Source organism: Pelodiscus sinensis, chromosome 4 (assembly GCF_052426305.1).
Source record: "Pelodiscus sinensis isolate ZL-2025 chromosome 4, ASM5242630v1, whole genome shotgun sequence".
Taxonomy (NCBI): Eukaryota; Metazoa; Chordata; order Testudines; family Trionychidae; genus Pelodiscus; species Pelodiscus sinensis.
In genome coordinates this window covers 120,499,943-120,518,401 of record NC_143055.1, presented here as the reverse complement: position 1 = coordinate 120,518,401, position 18,459 = coordinate 120,499,943, and the positions used below count along the sequence as shown (strand labels likewise).

Below are 18,459 nucleotides of genomic sequence, written 5' to 3'. Positions count from 1 at the left end.
TCCCCAAGTAACCTTCCTCCAACCTGACAGTTCACCTTTCAATATAACCCGCTGTAGTCTCCCCTTTAACCAGTTGCTTATCCACCTCTCAACTTTCATATTAATCCCTATCTTTTCCAATTTAACCAATAATTCCTCATGTGGTACTGTATCAAATGCCTTACTAAAGTCGAGGTAGATTAGATCCACTGCATTTCCTTTATCTAAAATATCTGTTACTTTCTCAAAAAAGGAGATCAGGTTGGTTTGGCACGATCTACCTTTTGTAAAACCATGTTGTAATTTGTCCCAATTGCCATTAGCTTATCTGGCATGTCAGTGACAGGAAGGTCCTTATTTTATCTGAGACAGTTTACGGATCCCTAGAAATGGTGATCAGCCAATAGGTGAGTGGAAGCTGTGGATTGATACTGCAGCATTGGAAAGATGATTTAATGGGTCATAACATTAAATCAAAATGTGTCATACTATTCACTGTCCAAGATTTCAACATGCTATGTGTGACAAAGGAAATGAATGATGACAGACAAGCATCTGTTTCAGAATATGCAGGACAAAATGCCAGGGCTTTGAACCCTGAGAAAACAAACAGTATAGATTTATTTCCCCCTGTTCTTCTATATAAACAAAGAGTGCTGTCTGTCAGGGTAAAAACAACATAATTAAAAGACAGCATCCATTGCATGGGGGTACCCTTATAGGCTAACTGCTTTGAGCAGAAGGAATTCTGTAAATTTACTTTTCATATAGTTTCATTGCTGCATTCCAGTTAGCACAGACAATGAAAATAGATTAGCCAATTTCACCTCTTATGGTTAGTTTTAGCCAGTATCAGCAATTTTTACCTTTCAATTAAGAGTAATAAAATCAGAGCTATTAAAGCCAGCAGGGGCTATTACAATTATTTAATCTGACCTCCTGCTTGATATAAGCCACAGAATCCCATCCAATAATTTTCCTATCTAGTTTGTAACATTTTTTAGTTATCTCATATCCAATCCTGACTCCGGTTACAAATACATTGGTGATGTAGGGGGTCAAGAGCTGGCAGAAGTATAGGTGAAAGCCTAGTGGCAGTAGCATGGGCAGTGGCAGCATGGCCTTGCTGAATACAGTCACCTGAAACCAGTGGGTGCATATTTGGCATAGCTAAGCCATGCCACTGCTGCCTGTGCTACTGCAACTCTGCTACTTTGTATACTTGCACTAGCTCATAATTGAGCTAAAGAAAGAATGTGTTCATGAGGTGAGAATCACATCCCTTGCTCACAGTATGGACACAGCCCCAAAGCGAGCAAGCAATAAAAAATCCATCATGTCTTTAGGTACTGACCAAGTGAAGAGCCTCTTATTATGTCACGCATTGGGTTCCAAGAGAATCCCTGAGGGCAGGAGGTGGGGAGTATGTGATGCTGTCATTTTTGGGTTCTTGTGCAATAGCAAAATGCTGTGATGTTTCTTTCTGTCCTGTTAGTATGCTGCTTTGCATTATATAAATGTGTGAACTCTCTCAGTACAAATATTTGGCAGGTTGTCTAAATCAAACTAAGAAATTATTCCCATTGGAATCATCCTTTCTTAAAAGGAAGTATGTCTACACTTCTGTTAATCATAAGCTTTGTATTATCTTGTTTCCACATAATCTAAATTCAAGGCTTGGCTCAACCTAACCATGTTCCTTGAATAACACTATTTTCAGATCGGAAAACTTATTATGAGGTTTAATTTTTTAAAATAAAAGACGTAATCATTATTCATATGAGAAGTCCTAGTAAAGTCAGATTTTACCCTGACTTTTATCTTGATTAACATTTATGTTTATGCAGAATGAGTATAAAATGGTACTGGAACAGAATTCTTCTCTCAAAGCTTTTCTGAATTAAAACTTGCACCAGTTTAAGGGAAATTATTTTAAACTGATATAACTAAACAGGTGCAAACCTGTGTGTGACTCTTTTAAGTATCTAAATCACTATACATCAATCAACTTAAAGTTATCCATGGAGGGGTTTGTATTTAAAAAAAATCTTTAAAAATGCACCTTTAGCTAAACTGGGGCCACTTCTAATATATTCAAGGGCTTACTTAATAGCATTATTAACATACTAGCCAGTTAGCCCGTCATAAGACGGGATTTTCAGGTCTCTCCTCCATGTCGGTCTTCTCTCCTGAACCTCCGGTCTCTCGCTCCATGTGTGTGTGTGTGTGTGTCTCTCTGTCCTCCTCCTACTGTCTCCCCCTCTCTTTCTCTCAGCTCACAGCCGCCTCCTGCCTCTCTCTCTGTCTCTCTTTCTCTTCTCTTCCCCCTCCTGCCTCTCATTCGGGGGACCGTGGAGCCCAAACGGCCGCTTGGGCACTGTACTCCCCGTGCTGCATGGGGAGTGCAGAGCCCAAATGGTCGCTTGTGTCACTTACTCCCCCGCGGCGGCCTGGCTGAGCGGTGCAGAAGTCAGCCGAGCGCCACGGCAGGAGGCGAAGGACGTGACTCAGGCACCAGCGCTGGCCAGAGGGAACAGCCAGGGAGGCAACAGCACCTCCCAGAGGGAACAGCCAGCACTTCAGTGTTACAGAGTCACAGACACTGGGCTACTATATATATGATTACATTCACTCTACACTCCTTTTGAACAGATGCAAATAAATATACAAAGTGTAAGGGCATAGAAAATTAGCCCAGTTGATCTGCCTACATGAATGCTGAGTATCTAAATATAGTAAAGGCTGCAAGGTAAAGCACAAAAAGTGGAGAATCAACCTCTTTTAAAATAAAAGTACATTTGTTCGCACATCATACAGCTACACAAAATTGTAGGGCCATGTTTTAACAACGTGTTTAAGCATGTATTCAACTTGAAGTCAACGGGAAGGTTCATGTGCTTTAAGGTAAGTATGTGCTTATGTCTTTTCCTGCATTGGAGCCTTAGAAAGGAAGTGAAGAATCTTATATCCAGGTTAAAATTTACACAGATGCAATGAACGCTGGATACAACACCCCTATTCTTGCATTTTACTTTATTATTCTCGACATATATGTCAGTACACAGCAGATGTAAGATGCTGCCATTCTCATCTGGTAGCGTTTTAATTTTTGTGTGTAAATGATGACACAAATTGTATGTCTACACAGCAGCATTATTTCAAAATAACTTAGTCTATGTCTATGCAGCAGGCAGTTATTTCGAAATAATGTCAAAATAATCTCAAGCAGGATGACTTCTTACTCCAACTCCTGTAACCTTCATTGTACGAGGAGTAAGGAAAGTCAGAGGAAGAGTGCTGTATTTTGAAATAAGGGCTGTGTAGATGCTCCCTATGTCGAAATAAGCTATGCAATTGATATAGCTCAACTTGTGTAGCTTATTTTGAGTTAAAATCTGCTGTGTAGATGCACCCAAAGTGTGCAAAGTAGAGGAGAATCAAGCTCTGTATCACTTTCACTACTGCATGCAATGCATACAATGAATATCATCTGCATCAACAACAGAGCCATGTGTGGCCTTTAACTAAAAACTCTAGATCCAGATCCTTTTGTATCCCTTCAGCTACACAGTAATCCCATGGTTCAATTCAGTTCAACCATGCTGATTCAATATCACCTCAGTTAAATGCTCAGTAATCTAATTTACATGTGGATAAAAATAAACCCCTTTTCAGCAGCAATACAAAATGAGTAAGGGAGCAGAACTAAATGCATGCCCTTTGGGCTTTTGGCCTACGGTAGTGTGTATCTTGCTGGCGTTTGGGAACAGTTGCAAGGACTGTTCAGAAACTTCATCTGTGTTTATGAACAAATGGAAGCAAGTGCCCTAAGTTACATAGCTGGCGCTGGATGTTCCTTTGTGCTTTGTAATATATTTACAGTGTGAACATGATAGGGAAGGGATTATTACAGTCTCGGAAATGTCAATTTTCCCATTTGCTCAAGGGAAATAAATGTTTGATGGCTGAATAAATTCCATTTCACTGTACATAGAGATGTTAGATAACGTTTATTTTAGTAATCATGTAGCTGCAAAAATATTTACATGGTTGCTGAAATACTTTTCTGGGAGTGGAGCCAGCAGCCAGTGCACTTCCAACTCCACTCCTAGGGATACCCCTGTCACTCAACGCTGCTGATAGAGGTGGTGGGGTGGCAGGTAGAGCCAGTCCGCAAGAGGAGCTGGTTTAAAAATCAGCTCCTCGTGCAGACCAGTTCCTGCTGCCTGCTTCCCTACCCTGCTGCCTCCGATACAGCAGTGCAGTCCCTGTCTGTGGGGGACCTGAGCTCTCCCGCCTGCTCCCCACCTCCCAGTGCCTCTGTGGAAGGCAGCAAGATGGGGGACAGGCAGCTCCACAGAAAGCCAGATTAAATGCTGCCTCCCCATGCATATCAGATCCCGTCTGCCCCCGCTGCACTGCTACCTGTGATAGAGAGGCAACAGCAGTGGGGGGCAGGCAGTTCCTCGTCAGCTGATACGCATCAGGAGCTGCTCTCTGTCACCTTCACCCTCTATCGCCTTCAACAGGAGTTGTGGGGGCAGGTGGCTCCACTGGATCCAGTGCCCATGGAGAGCCTGCCTAAAAAGCAGGCTCTCCTTGGGCACTGGTTCCTGCCTCCCCCCTTGATGCCTCTGATAGAGAGGCCGCAAGGGAGAGGGGGAGGTGCATGTAGTCATTAGGATTAACCGATAATCCCAGCTTTATTGGTTAATCATTTAAAAGACTATATGCTAACATCCCTACTTTACATTTGCATCAGTCACCATCGTAATAAGGGGCCTGATCCAAAGCCCATAGAAATACTCCTCCCGTTCACTTCAGTGGCCTCAGCTGCAAGCCCCCAGTGAACAAGATGATTCTGTGAGCAGGCTGGTAAATTTTCATGACAATTATGTACGGCTAGCCGCCTTTCTAGAAAGGGGCTGATTCAACGGCTCCAAAGCAGGATACACATAGTTTTTTGAATTGCAGTTGTTGAAATAAAATGGAATATTTTGTCTTGTTTTTTAAATTATAGTTCAGTGATCTCTGTCTTTCCTACTGTCTCTGGCTGGGCAATGTGATTAGAACAAGATGCCTGGCCTCATTCTGTATGTTCAAGGCAACGTGTTGTATTAATAGAGGTGCATAGGAACACTTCTATGGTTATGAGTGAATTTTGCATAAACATGAACTGCAGCTAAGTAATTCTGGCTCACCAACCACTCACAAGGAGACAAGATCCTCAGCTAGTGCAAACTGGTGCCTCTCCATTGCTTTAGTGCAGTTCACTAATCTATTAGGGTAAGTCTACACTAGCTTGTTAGTTCGAGCTAGGTAGGGTAATTAGGGCAAGCGGAGTTGCAAATGAAGCCCGGGATTTAAATATCCCAGGCTTCATTTGCATGTTCCCGGGCGCTGCCATTTTTAAATCCCCCTTAGTCTGAACTCCGTGCCCACGGCTACACGCGGCACAGAGCAGGTAGTTAGAATTAAAGATCCTAATTCAAACTACTGTTACTCCTCAAACTCCTCGTGGAATGAGGAGTAATGGTAATTTGAATGAGGATCTTTAATTCAAACTACCTACTCCGTGCCGCGTGTAGCCGCGGGCACGGATTTCGGACTAAGGGGGATTTTAAAATGGTGGCGCCCGGGAACATGCAAATGAAGCCCGGGATATTTAAATCCCAGGCTTCATTTGCAACTCCACTTGCCCTAATTACCCTACCTAGCTTGAACTAACGAGCTAGTGTAGACGGACCCTCACAGTGGAGGATCTCACACTTTGACTGGAAAAGCGCTTTCTCCACATGGCATGACCTAACAAGTATTTTTTCTAATGTTGTTTAGAGTGTAAAAATGTTTTACATTAGTTTTTTTTAAACAATTGGTATTCCTATGGGAAGTTCTCTTAGCAAAATCCACAGTTTTCATATGCACACACCACACTACACAATGCAAAATAGGAGAAAAGCTGCAGTGTGGGGGAGGGGGAGCAGGTGACTTGTTCGGATATATTTAAGGTGTGAATACAGTTATGCATGGTTCTTTCATCTGTGTATGTTGGGAAAGGTTTCCACCTACTGGCTTTTACTGTTAATGAGCAAAATACTGATATACTGAGACCAAAGATTTCAATATAAAAATTGAAAGAAATTCAGCAATTCAGAAAAAGATGGTTTCAACACTTACAGCACGTCTATACAGCAGGGAAAAAGTCAAATTAAGCTACACGACTTAAGCTGCGTCAATTGTGTAGCTTAAGTTGAAATAGCTTATTTTGGCTTTTGGCACTGTCTACACAGCAGAAAGTTAAAGGAAGAACACTCTTCCTTTGACTTCCCTCACTCCTTGTAAAATGAGGGTTACAGGAGTCAGAGTAAGAAGTCCTCCAGCTCGACACTATTTCAAAATAATGGCTTGCAGCGTACACGTGCTCTTTTTTATTTTATTGTCAGTTATTCCAAAATAACGCTGCTGTGTAAATGTACCCTTAGAATAAGACATAGATTTAAACCAAAGAAACGAGAGCAAACCTCACCAATGAACTCTGTGCTTGAGCAATGTTATAATTTACTAGCCTTCTGCTAGTTTTTAACTGGTTTGGGGGTTTGGAAAGAAATGTGGGGCCTGAGATAACCCTCTCCCCAGCATGGGCGATAAGTTGTATGGGCTCATGGTGCCCATGCTCCATCAATATTTGGAGCTGGAGCGGGCCCCGGCCTCCCCGCACGTCCTCCCACCACAGCCCCAGAGCGTCTCTCCCCTGGACCCGGCTCCAGCCCCAGCCCCATCCTGTCCTCATTTCACGAGGAGTAACGGTAGTTTGGACTAGGAAGCGTAGTCCGAACTACCTAGTCTGTGCCGCGTGTAGCCGCGCGGCACGGAGTCCACACTAGCGGACATTTAAAAATGGCGGTGCCCGGCTTTATGCAAATGAAATTCAAATCCCGGGCTTCATTTGCAACTCCGGTTGCCTACACTACAACCCTAGTTCGAACTAGGGTGGTAGTGTAGACATACCCTGACAGAGGAAAGCAGAGTGCTGTAGATCTGGGGTGCTCTGCTTCCCACTTCCATGGAGAAGGAGAGAAGGGGAGCTCAGCCAGCTGGGAGAGGCTGGCACAGCAGGATACAGTGGAGCAGGCTTCCGGATCCCTCTGCCTCAGTGAATGTGTGGGGGATGACCCCTGCTGCTACGTTTTGCCAGGCCCCCCGCAACTCTTTCTGCAACACGTACAATCCATGACAACTTCAGAGGCTCCTCAGTGAATTATGTCTATTCGTTATCATGAATATTTTCATAAAACCATGGCTGGCCTGGGGAAAGCAAATAAGGAAGTGTTATTTACCCCTTCACGTAACGCAAGAGCCAGGGGCCACTCAATTAAACTATCAGTCATAAAGTTTAAAATAAACAAAAGGAAATACTTCCTCGCGGAGTGCACAGCCAACCTTGGAACTTGTTGCCAAGGGGATGTTGTGAAAGCCAAAAGGACAGTTGGACTCAAAAAAGAATTAGATAAGTTCATGGAGCATAGGTCCATCAGGAGCCAAGCTGGTCAAGGATCACTTGTTAATTGCCCTCCTCTTTTCTTTCTCTCTGGCACTGGCCATTGTTAGGATACTATGCTAAATGAGCCACTGGTCTGACCCTGTTGGTTTGTTCTTATCAAAACTTAAACAAAAGGACAGTAAATAATGTGCACAGTAATATCAGCTGCTTTTCACCTGCTGAGGATACGCCACAGCTCAGGGTCAGCTGTAACTGCTTCTTCTTACTCCAAGGAAAGAGAAAGCATTTTTCTGAGAACTGGATCCTTTTCACAAGTTCAGATTTGCTGCTTATGCTCATGCTTACTACAGTTGACCCACAGATAAGTCAGCCATCTACAAATGGCTACGCCCCGCTCCCCGAGCAGTTAGCTTAATACTTTCAGAAACAAGTTCTGCCTATTGAGCAAGAAAATACATTATTGGGATTATTTGCTATAGCATGGAAATGTGCTTGGTACATGACATGTGGGGCCTGGACATTTCATAGGCCTGATTAGTCCCACTCCCAAGACTCTACAAGATGAGAATTATTTACATTGGCTTCTTATCTTGCATTGGTGGGAGAATTGGAGCCAGACTCTCCATAATGATTGAATTGATGCCTGTAGCTTTGATGCTCACCAGTCTTTCCTGTAGCTGCAGCATGCATTTCCTCAGCAACCCCAAACTCCCTGGCATGCACCCTAAGGGGCATCACACAGCTCAGCCATCAGCGTGGCTGCTTCTTGTATTGGAGCACTGCGGGGAGAGGAGGAAGTTTCCTGCAACCTTTCCTCTGCAGTGCACCCTCATTTGGTACTTGTTGCTATCCAGGCTCACAGCCTTGTTGATACTCAATAAGGGTATGTCTACACTATAAAGTTAATTCAAACTAACAGCCGTTAGTTCAAATTAACTTTAATAGGGGCTACACATACAAACCGCTAGTTTGAATTTCAATCGAACTAGCGGAGTGCTTAATTCGAACTAGGTAAACCTCATTCTATGAGGACTAAGGCCTAGTTCGAATTAAGTAGTTTGAATTAAGGGCTGTGTAGCCATTTAATTCAAACTAGTGGGAGGCTAGCCCTCCCCAGGTTGCCCTGGTGGCCACTCTGGGCCAAACCAGGGAAATTCTTCTGCCCCCCTCCCAGCCCCGGAGCCCTTAAAGGGGCACGTTTGCTTGTGCCAGTTGCGAGCCTGCCAGCACCCAGCCAGCAGACCCTGCACCTGGAACGGCATGAGCCAGCAACCCGCTGCCACCCAGCCCTCCATCTCTTCCCAGGACCAGGCTAGCGGCTCCCAGGAGCCTGCCCAGTGCCGCAAGAAGTGGGTGCCTGCCTGGTCTAGTGCGGAGATTGTGGACCTCATCGAGGTTTGGGGGGAGGCCTCCAAAGTCCACGATCTCCGCACTAGCCACAGGAATGCGGCTGTCTATAGCCGCATGGCTGCCAGCCTGGCCACCAAAGGCCACATGTGAACCCATTTGGTGTCCTTTAGTCCTTCTATTATGGGAAGTAATGAAGAACTTTTCTTTATGCACCCTCTCCACACCACTCATGATTTTATAGACCTCTATCATATCCCCCCTCAGTCTCCTCTTTTCTAAGCTGAAAAGTCCCAGTCTCTTTAGCCTCTCCTCATATGGGACCTGTTCCAAACCCCTAATCATTGTAGTTGCCCTTTTCTGAACCCTTTCCAAGGCCAAAACATCTCTTTTGAGGTGATGAGACCACATCTGTACACAGTACTGAAGATATGGCGTATCATAGTTTGATACTTCCCCTCCTCCTTCTTGCCCTGGCTTCCCCCTTCCAGCTCCCTCCTCCCAGGTTTCCCCCTCCCCTCTCCCACCCTCTCTCTTCCCCTCTCCCACCTCCTTTTCCCAGTCTCTCCAGTGGTTATTCCCTTCTCCCCCCGCCCGCCGCAGTTTTGTTAAATAAAAAGAGTTTCTATTTTGGAACACACGTGTCCTTTATTTTTTACATCAGGAAGGGGGGCTAGGGAAGGTTAAGTGGAAGGAGGAGTGGGAGGAATGGGGTACAAGCCCCTGATGCGGAGGACTGGGGTGGCTCTGCGGGCTCCTTGGGGTGGAAGCTCTCCTGCAGGGCCTCCTGGATCCTGAAAGGCTCCCGATTGACCCTCCCCAGATGGCAGCCTGTGGCAAGTGCAGCCAGGCTTATGGCCAAGTGCTGTGACGTGCCGAGTGTGGGCACTCAGGGCACTCCAAGACAGGACTGCTTTGCTATCCCTCATTGAGTTAGACAAGCAAGCGGGGAACCCCTGAGAACTGTCTGTCCGGGGTGGGGGTCGGGTCCCTTTAAGCACAGCCCTCGGCTAGCCTGAGGCAGCAGCTCCACACTCTAAGTCCTAACCTGATGCCCTGCCGGCACTGCTTCCAGCCAGCCTTAACTTCAGTTCAGGGTCCACTCAATGTGGACATGCTATTTCGAATTAGCAAAATGCTAATTCAAATTAGTTTTTAGGCCTAGATGCACTAATTCGAATTAGCTTATTTCGAATTAACTAATTCGAATTAAGTTAGTTTGAATTAGTGCTGTAGTGTAGACATACCCTTAGGTTCTGATTCTCAGATTTGCACATAGTGTAGATCCCAAAGACTATGGACCAAAGTTGGCTTTACATCCAAACACGATCCTAAATTTGGCTCCACCATGAGAATGTCCTAGTAGCAGTCAGGAGGAGTGGGAGTGTGTCCATAAAAGGCTGTTAGCCAGGGGATAAAATGGTGTCCTTGGCCTCTGTTTGTCAGAGTTTGGAGAGGGATGGCAGGAGACAAATCACTTGATCATTGTCTTCGGTCCACCCTCTCTGGGGCACCTGGTGCTGGCCACTGTTGGCAGACAGGATACTGGGCTAGATGGACCTTTGGTCTGACCCAGTACGGCCGTTATGTTCTTATGTTCTTTTGAGATGCACTTCCAGCAATTATTCTGACCCTCTACTGGAAGCTGCATGAGGATTGTAGAAAGCTGCTACATGGACTTTACGCCACAGAGGGGTCTTCTGTTGTTTCTACCAATGTGTGGATATTTTTGTGTTTTTAAATATGATCTGTCACAAATCATATCCAAGTCAGTGTAGAAGGAGTCCAATGGCAACTGCAGGGCTTGACCAAGCTCACAGGTTTTGAAGTCAGGTTATTCCCGTCTGGAATAAATTATTCCATGAAAGGTTAAAGAGGATTTTCAGGTTTAAATTCCCTTTATGCAAAACAGTTGTTTGGAGTGGCTGCCTTTGCTTTTACGCTCCCTGTCACCAGCTTTCCATCAGGCTTCTTTTTCTATTTTTAAACTCACAGTTTTTCAGTCTATTTGGTTTCAAAATTATGTTTACATTTTCAACACCATTAAATGAACTTATTTCATTGGTAGTAGAAACCTAATTATGAGTCTCCCCGGAGGCTCTTTTGACATCCATATTTCCTCCAATTTAGGCTGATAAAAGATTGTTAGGCTATGAGAGAACCACTTAAGCCCTTCCCTGAAGCAGCTTGAAATCAGTTTAATCAGTTTAATCGTAAATGTTCCTTACAGGTAATGCTAGAGTTAAGTTTTTCCTAGAGATCAGAGATTTAGGCTGAATTTTCTTTAAACAAATCAATGCTTAGTTGATATTTTGTGGTGAGCTTTGCTTCTTTCTTTCCATCCCCACTGGAATGCATGTAGTAACAACTGTGTGTGCAAGTTCCAGTAGCTCTTCCACTCTCAGTAATTACAATAATTAGCGGATTTGTTATATGACATTTTTTAAAGGCTACATTTTTTAAAAGTAAACAGTCTTTGTGTTTTAGGCCTTTAATGTATTTTAAAATGTGTTCTTGTGGCTGTTTTTTCCATTTTGTTCTTTGTTCAAGTGTAAAAATAATATCTAATTTTAAAAGTTTCAGAGGAGTAGACGTGTTAGCCTGTAAGGGTGCATCTACACTGCGCCGTTATTTTAAGATAACTAGCGTGCTTTCAAAATAACAATGTGAGTGTCTACATAGCCATTCTGTTATTTCAAAATAATTTCAAAATAACTAACGGCTTATTCCAAAATCTGTAAACCTCATTCTATGAAGAATAATGCCTATTCTGAAATAGCTATTTTGAAATAAGGCGTGTGTAGATGCTCCACTGCTGCTATTTCAAAATAGACCCTTATCAGAGCCATTCTAAATTATTTCTTCCCTGTGCCTCTTGGGGCTCTAAATCAAGATAGCACATTTACATTAGGGAAGCCTGCCTCGGACTAATTTTGAGGCTTCCCTGCAGTGTAGACATGCTATTTCGAAATAAGCTATTTCAGAGTAACTATTCTGGAATAGCTTATTTTGAAATAGCCATGCAGTGCAGATATACCCTACTTGAAAAAAAACTTTAAAAATAGTGAATAGTCCTGCAATACTTTATAGACTAACAAAACATGTAGATGGTATCATGAGCTTTCGTGGGCACAGCCCACTTCTTCAGTTGGAGCTTTGGAGACCAGGGTGCAAATAAATAGCAGAGAAAGAGAGGGGGATGGGGAGGGAAAGAGAAGGGAAAAATGGAGAAAAAATATTGTCCATTAGAGTGTCCATACTAAATGAGGCTAAGAGAGAGGGCTCTAAGTACTCTAAGTACTCAGCGCTTTATGTCATTAGGATGTGGGAAGTAGCAGCCCATCCAGGTCAAGTCTTTGTTTAAAACTCTAGCTGAGGTGTCAAACTTGTAAATGAAACCCAGTTCTGTAGTTTCTGTCTCCAGGGGACTTTTGAAATTGCTTTGAAATAATATAGACACTTTTAGATCCATTAGTGAGCTCCCAGGGTAAGTTGAATGTTTCCCTACTGATTTCTGCCTGTTACCATTTCAAATAGCTGATTTGTGTCCATTAATCCTTTGTTGTAGAGACCGTCCAGTTTGGCCAATGTACATGGCAGAGAGGCATTGCTGGCACTTGAAGGCATAGATCACATTAGTGGATGTGCAGTTATTTGAGCCTCTGATGTGGTGGCTTATGTGGTTAGGTCCTGTGATGATGTCGCTTGTGTAGATGTGTGGACAGAGTTGGCACTGGACTTGATTGCAGGGGTAGGTTGCTGGGTGAATATGATGGAGGTGTGTTGTGTGGTTGCCTGAAAGAATTTGTTTGAAATTAGGGGGTTGTCTGTAGGGAGGATTGGCCTGTCCCCTAAGGCCTGTGAGAGTAAGGGGTCATTTCCAGGATAGGTTGTAGATTGTTAATAATGTGCTGGAGGGGGTTAAATTGGGGGCTGTAGGTGAGGACCGGTGGTGTTCTGTTGTTTTCTTTGTTGGGCCTTCTTGAAAAAGCTGATGCCTGGGTACTTGTCTAGCTCTATCCATCTGTTTTTTCACTTCTCTGGGTGAGTATTTCAGTTTTAAGAATGTCTCCTATAGATGCTGTAGGTGTTTGTCTTGTCAGTGGGATTGAAGCAAATCCGGTTGTACCTTAGGGCCTAGCTGTAAAAAATTGACTGTGAAATGTGTCTGGGATAGAAGCTACAGGCATGTAGGTAAGTGTAACATTCGGTAGGTCTCCAGTATAAGGTGGTGGAAATGTGGCTGTTGTGTAATTGTACTGTAGTGTCAAGGAAATGGATCTCTTTTTTCCTGAGGGCAAACTCATAAAGAATAAAATGAGTAAGAGAAACAAGGTCAAAGTAACTAGCCAACAACTCTTCGATAATTAAATAATATGGTCCAGGCCATAGGAAGGAGGGGGGGGCATAATTTGGTTATTCTGAGTGTCAAGTATCCTCTCAAAATGGAGAGCAGTTTCTATAATCCAGTGGTCACAAGTGCAGTTGGGCCAGTGGTACTTGCCATACACTTGGTCCCCACAGTACCTTTCCTGTAAAGCACTCAAGAGTAAAAGCTCTGTTATCTGGCATTCAGTTGACTAGAAAATGTTAATTAACTGGCCTTTCTGAAATCTCCCAATATAAATCTTCTGTCTAGTGACCAGGACTAGTATACTAGTCAATGTGTTATATAATTGCATAGTCTGCACTCTACTTTTATGCAAAAGAGGCAGAAGACAAGTAAGCGAGGTAAAATCAGGGATTTATTCCAAAGAGCAGCTTCTAGGATGTGTCATAGGGTCACTACAGATTCAGCCCAATCTCCTACACCTTCTACATCTTCAGTGATAATTCTGGTTGATAATGATCACCCTGAGGAACCTCAAAATCCTTTTGAATTATCAAAAAAGATTAAATTGTGTTCAGCATAGTTTTAATATTAAGTGTTTTTAATGATCTGGATGTATGCCATGCACTTTCCATACTGATATATAGTGTCATAAGATAGCCTACTTGCATACCTAAATGCTTCAAGAAACCAGCCACTCTCCAGTGCAGTACTACTACTGAATTAGTATTCTATTTTATACTTTATTCATTTTACTGTATTCTAAGTCTTTGAAAACTGGTATTCCATTGGTATATGGAGCACTCAGTTAACCAGAATATTCAATTAATTGGCACCCCAATTCTGCAATATGCTGGATAACAGAGCTTTTACTGTAAAAAGTGGGTAAATAATGGAACTTGTTAAAAATGTGACTGAAAACTTTTGTGAAATCCTATCAATGACACAGAAATGTCATTAGATATGAGGATCCTGAAACTCTAGAGCTCATTTTTGTGAATCCAAGAGAACTTGTTTCTATGGCCTCAAGGCTAGAGGATGCCTTCTGAAGTGTACTACTATTGCTATTTGTTTTGTGTACCTGTCAAAACTAAAGGCCTTAACTGATATTAGGATCCCTTTGTACTAAATGCTCTACTGTACAAGCACTTAGTAAGCAACACTCCATGCTCCAAAATATACAGAGGGGCAGAAAAGAATTATTATCTCCATTTTAATGATGGAGAGCTGAGAGATTAAATTAGTTGCCCAAAATTACATGGAAATCTGTGACAGAACTTGGTGCTGTACTCAGATCTCCTGTATTCCAAACCCTTGCCTTAATCTCAAGACCATCCTTCCTCTTGAAGAATTATATTCCCATTATAATTGGGGAAATATTATTTGAATACTACAATTTTGAAAATCAGTTACATTTTTTCCTTCTCTCTTATACAGGAACTGGTGTGCTTATGTCCATACCAGACTTTCACCTACTGTTGTAGTGGACAACCTGGAAACCTTAACATCAGGCAAAGCAAAGCCATGTATCTGGGCTACTGGAGCCTGTACTGTGAGGTGCGTAATACTGTACAGAAATAGTGTTTGCATGGACTATAATTATGAATGACTGGGTAACCTCCTATTACTTTGAATGGAAACTACCCTGTTGATAGCCTTTAGCCAAATATGTTGGGATAAGCAACTTGTAGGATTCTTTGATATCAATGTAGAATTCTGAAGCAAAGCATATAGGTAACTCGGTGAAAATAACTATTCAGCTACTGTACCAAAGATCAGATACCAACCCTTTCATAGCCCCCATGAAGTCAGGGTAAACAGCTTTTGTGTAGGAGTTCTAAGAGATCTTATGGAGGAAAGGAATCCATGCCAGGGAACGGCTGAGTGACTGGATGCAGAACAACTGTGCATGCACCTTTATACTAGAAGCACAGGCCTGTACGCAGGAATTTCTGGGGAGGGGGGTGCTTCTTTTTAGTAAATGTGGACTGCCATTTTTTAGAGGTTTTTAAGTTCCAGCTTGACAACACCCTGGCTGGGAAGATCTAGTTGGAATTGGTCTTACTCATGAGGTTTCCTCCAACCCTATGAGTCAATGATTCTAAGAAGAAGCAGAAGCAAGAGAAGCAGAAACAGAAGTAGAACCAGAAGGAGCAGCAGAAGCTGAGGCTGCAGAAGCACCAGAAGCAGAAGCAGCTGCCGAAGAAGATGACAAAGCAGAAGCAGATATAGCAGAAAAAACTACAAGCAGCACCACAAGTAGCAGCGTTAGAACCAAAAGCAGCAGGAGCATGATTAGAAGAAGTAGAAGCAGCAGTAGCAGAAGCTGTAGAAGCAAAAATAGCGAAGCAGAAGAGGCAGATACAACACGAGAAGAAACACAAGCAAAAGCAACAGAAGTGGTAGAAGATGAAGAATCAGAAACACAAACAGAACCAGAAGCAGCAGAAGTAGAAGCAGAAGAAGCAGTAGCGCCATTAGAAGAAGCAGAAGAAGCAACAGAACCAGAAGATTGGGTTTGGTTTTAATGCAGCCATTTTCTCCTCAACATTTTTCTGCCAACTCATGCTAACAGATCACAATGACACAAAACACTGGAATTCATTTGATACTCCCTGGAGAGCAGCCCGAGCTCCCCCACACCTTATCCTTCTGACCCAGTCACCATTTTCCTACGAATATGGCCCTAGCACAAGCCTCATGGGCTGGCAACAGAGGGGGGAAAACAAGCCCAAAAGTTTTATTTTGCTCCTTAAACTTTCCTAAACTTTTGTGGGGCAAGGGTGCTGGAACAATTTGTGCAGTGCTGAGAGCTGCTGCAGCCACCTGTAACCCCTGCTGGTGATGGAAACCACATCAAGCTGGGGGTGGGGGACGGGGTGTGCAGCAGCACCACAGTACCTCTGCTGGGGGAGGGGAAGAGGCACCTGCACTAACCACAGCTACAGTCACAGCCAAGAAACAGCAAGTCCCCCACCATCCCACCTCCCTCAGAGCGTCAGCCAAGCTAGGCTTTGGCATGGGGCGGAAGATGTTCCAAAGAGACACTAAAAGGCAGTGGCCTCTCCACCTAGCATCCAAGGAACACATCCACTTTTTCAGAAGAATTTTACAAGGAATAAGGGATGTGTCAAAAGAGCACTTTTTCCTGTAATTTGGCACCATATAGACGCGACAAATTTCAGAAAATTCTCTTGTGACAGCAAATTGTATTTCTTTTTCCGACTTACCATCGCATTGTAGAAATCAGGAATCTGATACCAACAGTCCCCAGGATCAAATGGAAAAAGCCAATGCCCCAGTTCAGCCTGATTGACATGGTGAGCAAGCTAATGAAGGAGTGAAGAGGCCAGGGGGATCCTGACCTCTTTGGCTATGTCTACACTGCACCGTAATTCAATGATTCAATGATTAGAAGAAGTAGAAGCAGCAGTAGCAGAAGCTGTAGAAGCAAAAATAGCGAAGCAGAAGAGGCAGATACAACACGAGAAGAAACACAAGCAAAAGCAACAGAAGTGGTAGAAGATGAAGAATCAGAAACACAAACAGAACCAGAAGCAGCAGAAGTAGAAGCAGAAGAAGCATTTTTTAATCTTATTTCAAAATAGCTTATTTCATAATTTGGTGCTCCAAATTTTGAAATAACCCGCTATTCTGAAACATCCCTTACTCCTCTTGGAATGAAGTTGACAGGGATGTCGGAATAGCAAGCCCAAAATAACGGGCTGTTAAGATGTAGGATACTGGAGTATCCCAAAATAGCATTGCCATGTAGAGGTAGCCTGTTTAAGTTGACTTTGTCTGGGTCAATTAGAGTAGGGTCCAGCTAAGGAGAAAGCAGAACCCCACGCTGAGCTCTTAACACTTGGTTTCTAACATTTTCTTGATCTTCAGATCCCAGATGACGACTCGCCAAGCTTACAGAATCAAACATAAGATTGTGACATCACTGGAATGGAAGTGCTGCCCTGGGTACGGTGGAGAAAAGTGTCAGCCCAAAGGTGTGTCAGAGCGATATTGACATGAATCCAATTCAGCTTGCAGAAAGAAAAGGCAATGTGATTCTAGCCCAAAAGTTCCAGATGAAAATCAGTTTAGTTGAGATTTTCCTAACACAATGAAATCCATTTCAATTATAACAGTATAGACTGGGCTAAAAATATTGGGAACGTTTATCTACTGTCCCTGTCCCCTTTCAGTTTTTACTGTCTGTATCACATTACCCTGAGAGGGGGAGAAGGAAATTACCTCCTCACCTCTTCCTTAAATAAATAAACTCTTGAGTCTGATTCTATTGTGCAGAAAACTGGAATCTGTACTAAATGCTTTCCTGCTTCGGTCTGACCTTTTGGGAAGGGCAGAGAGAGCATACAGAATTGCAGTCCTGAGGATATTAAATCAAGGTTATCCATTGAGCACCTACTGTAAAATGAATAGCCCTCTACTATGCTGACCCCTTTGCCTTTTCCGATTCAGCCACTTGGAATATATTTCAGCCAGTAGATAAAATGATAATCCCAATTCTTTTTATCACCAAAATTGATAGAAAAATTGTTACTGGTTTCTGTGGTTGCAGGATTGGGCCTGCTGACTGACTTATACAAACGATAACACAGGATGTTCTATATGGCTTGCATATAACTGTGCCTTTTTTATATAAGGCATGTAGCATTTACCATTGCCCTGGTGATCAAACATATGGCAATGTGCTGTCATTTAACATCTGTATAACTGTTACTACTTTGCCCCTGGCCTTACACAAACTGCCCTTGAAAAATAAGATCTGGCATAGCATACATATTTTAAATGAATGAATATTACAAGAAAGGCTATTCGATGTGTTAGAAAATTCAATCAGCAGTAGAATAGAGACTGTGATTAAAATTTAATGTAGAGGAATGTAAAAAAGCCACAGTCATTCACATCTAGGAGAGGGAAATACTGAAGAGCTAGGACACCAACAGTCATGAAAGTGTCTCTTGTAATACTGCAAACTACTGGGCATTGGGTCCGGCTCTAATGTGTCATGATCAATCACCATGATTTATATGCAAAACCCCAGCTTGACATACTCAGGGTTGACATTTAAAAAAATACAAAACATTAACAAAAACTGATGAAAAATAAGCCTTAAAAAGGTGGCAGGATATAATCAAAGGAACTGGTCCAGCATCAAGGAAATGGGAAATGAGGCCTATACCAGAATTCATTGTAAATTGGCATAGAAAAATGGAAAGGGAAGTTTTGGTGGGTTACAACTGGTGGCCTAGAGTTGGAACTGATGGGTATTACCCCCAGATCT

General features: G+C 43.0%; 1 protein-coding gene across 1 annotated transcript in view; it reads left to right on the top strand.

The window, feature by feature from the left end:
* The window catches only part of MMRN1 (multimerin 1), a 69,206-nt gene that overhangs the window by 11,384 nt on the left and 39,363 nt on the right, over positions 1-18,459 (top strand). The window contains exons 2-3 of the mRNA XM_014577893.3: positions 14,595-14,714; positions 17,052-17,158. Coding sequence (XP_014433379.3) covers positions 14,595-14,714; positions 17,052-17,158 — 227 coding nt within the window. The remainder of the gene's footprint in view (positions 1-14,594; positions 14,715-17,051; positions 17,159-18,459) is intronic.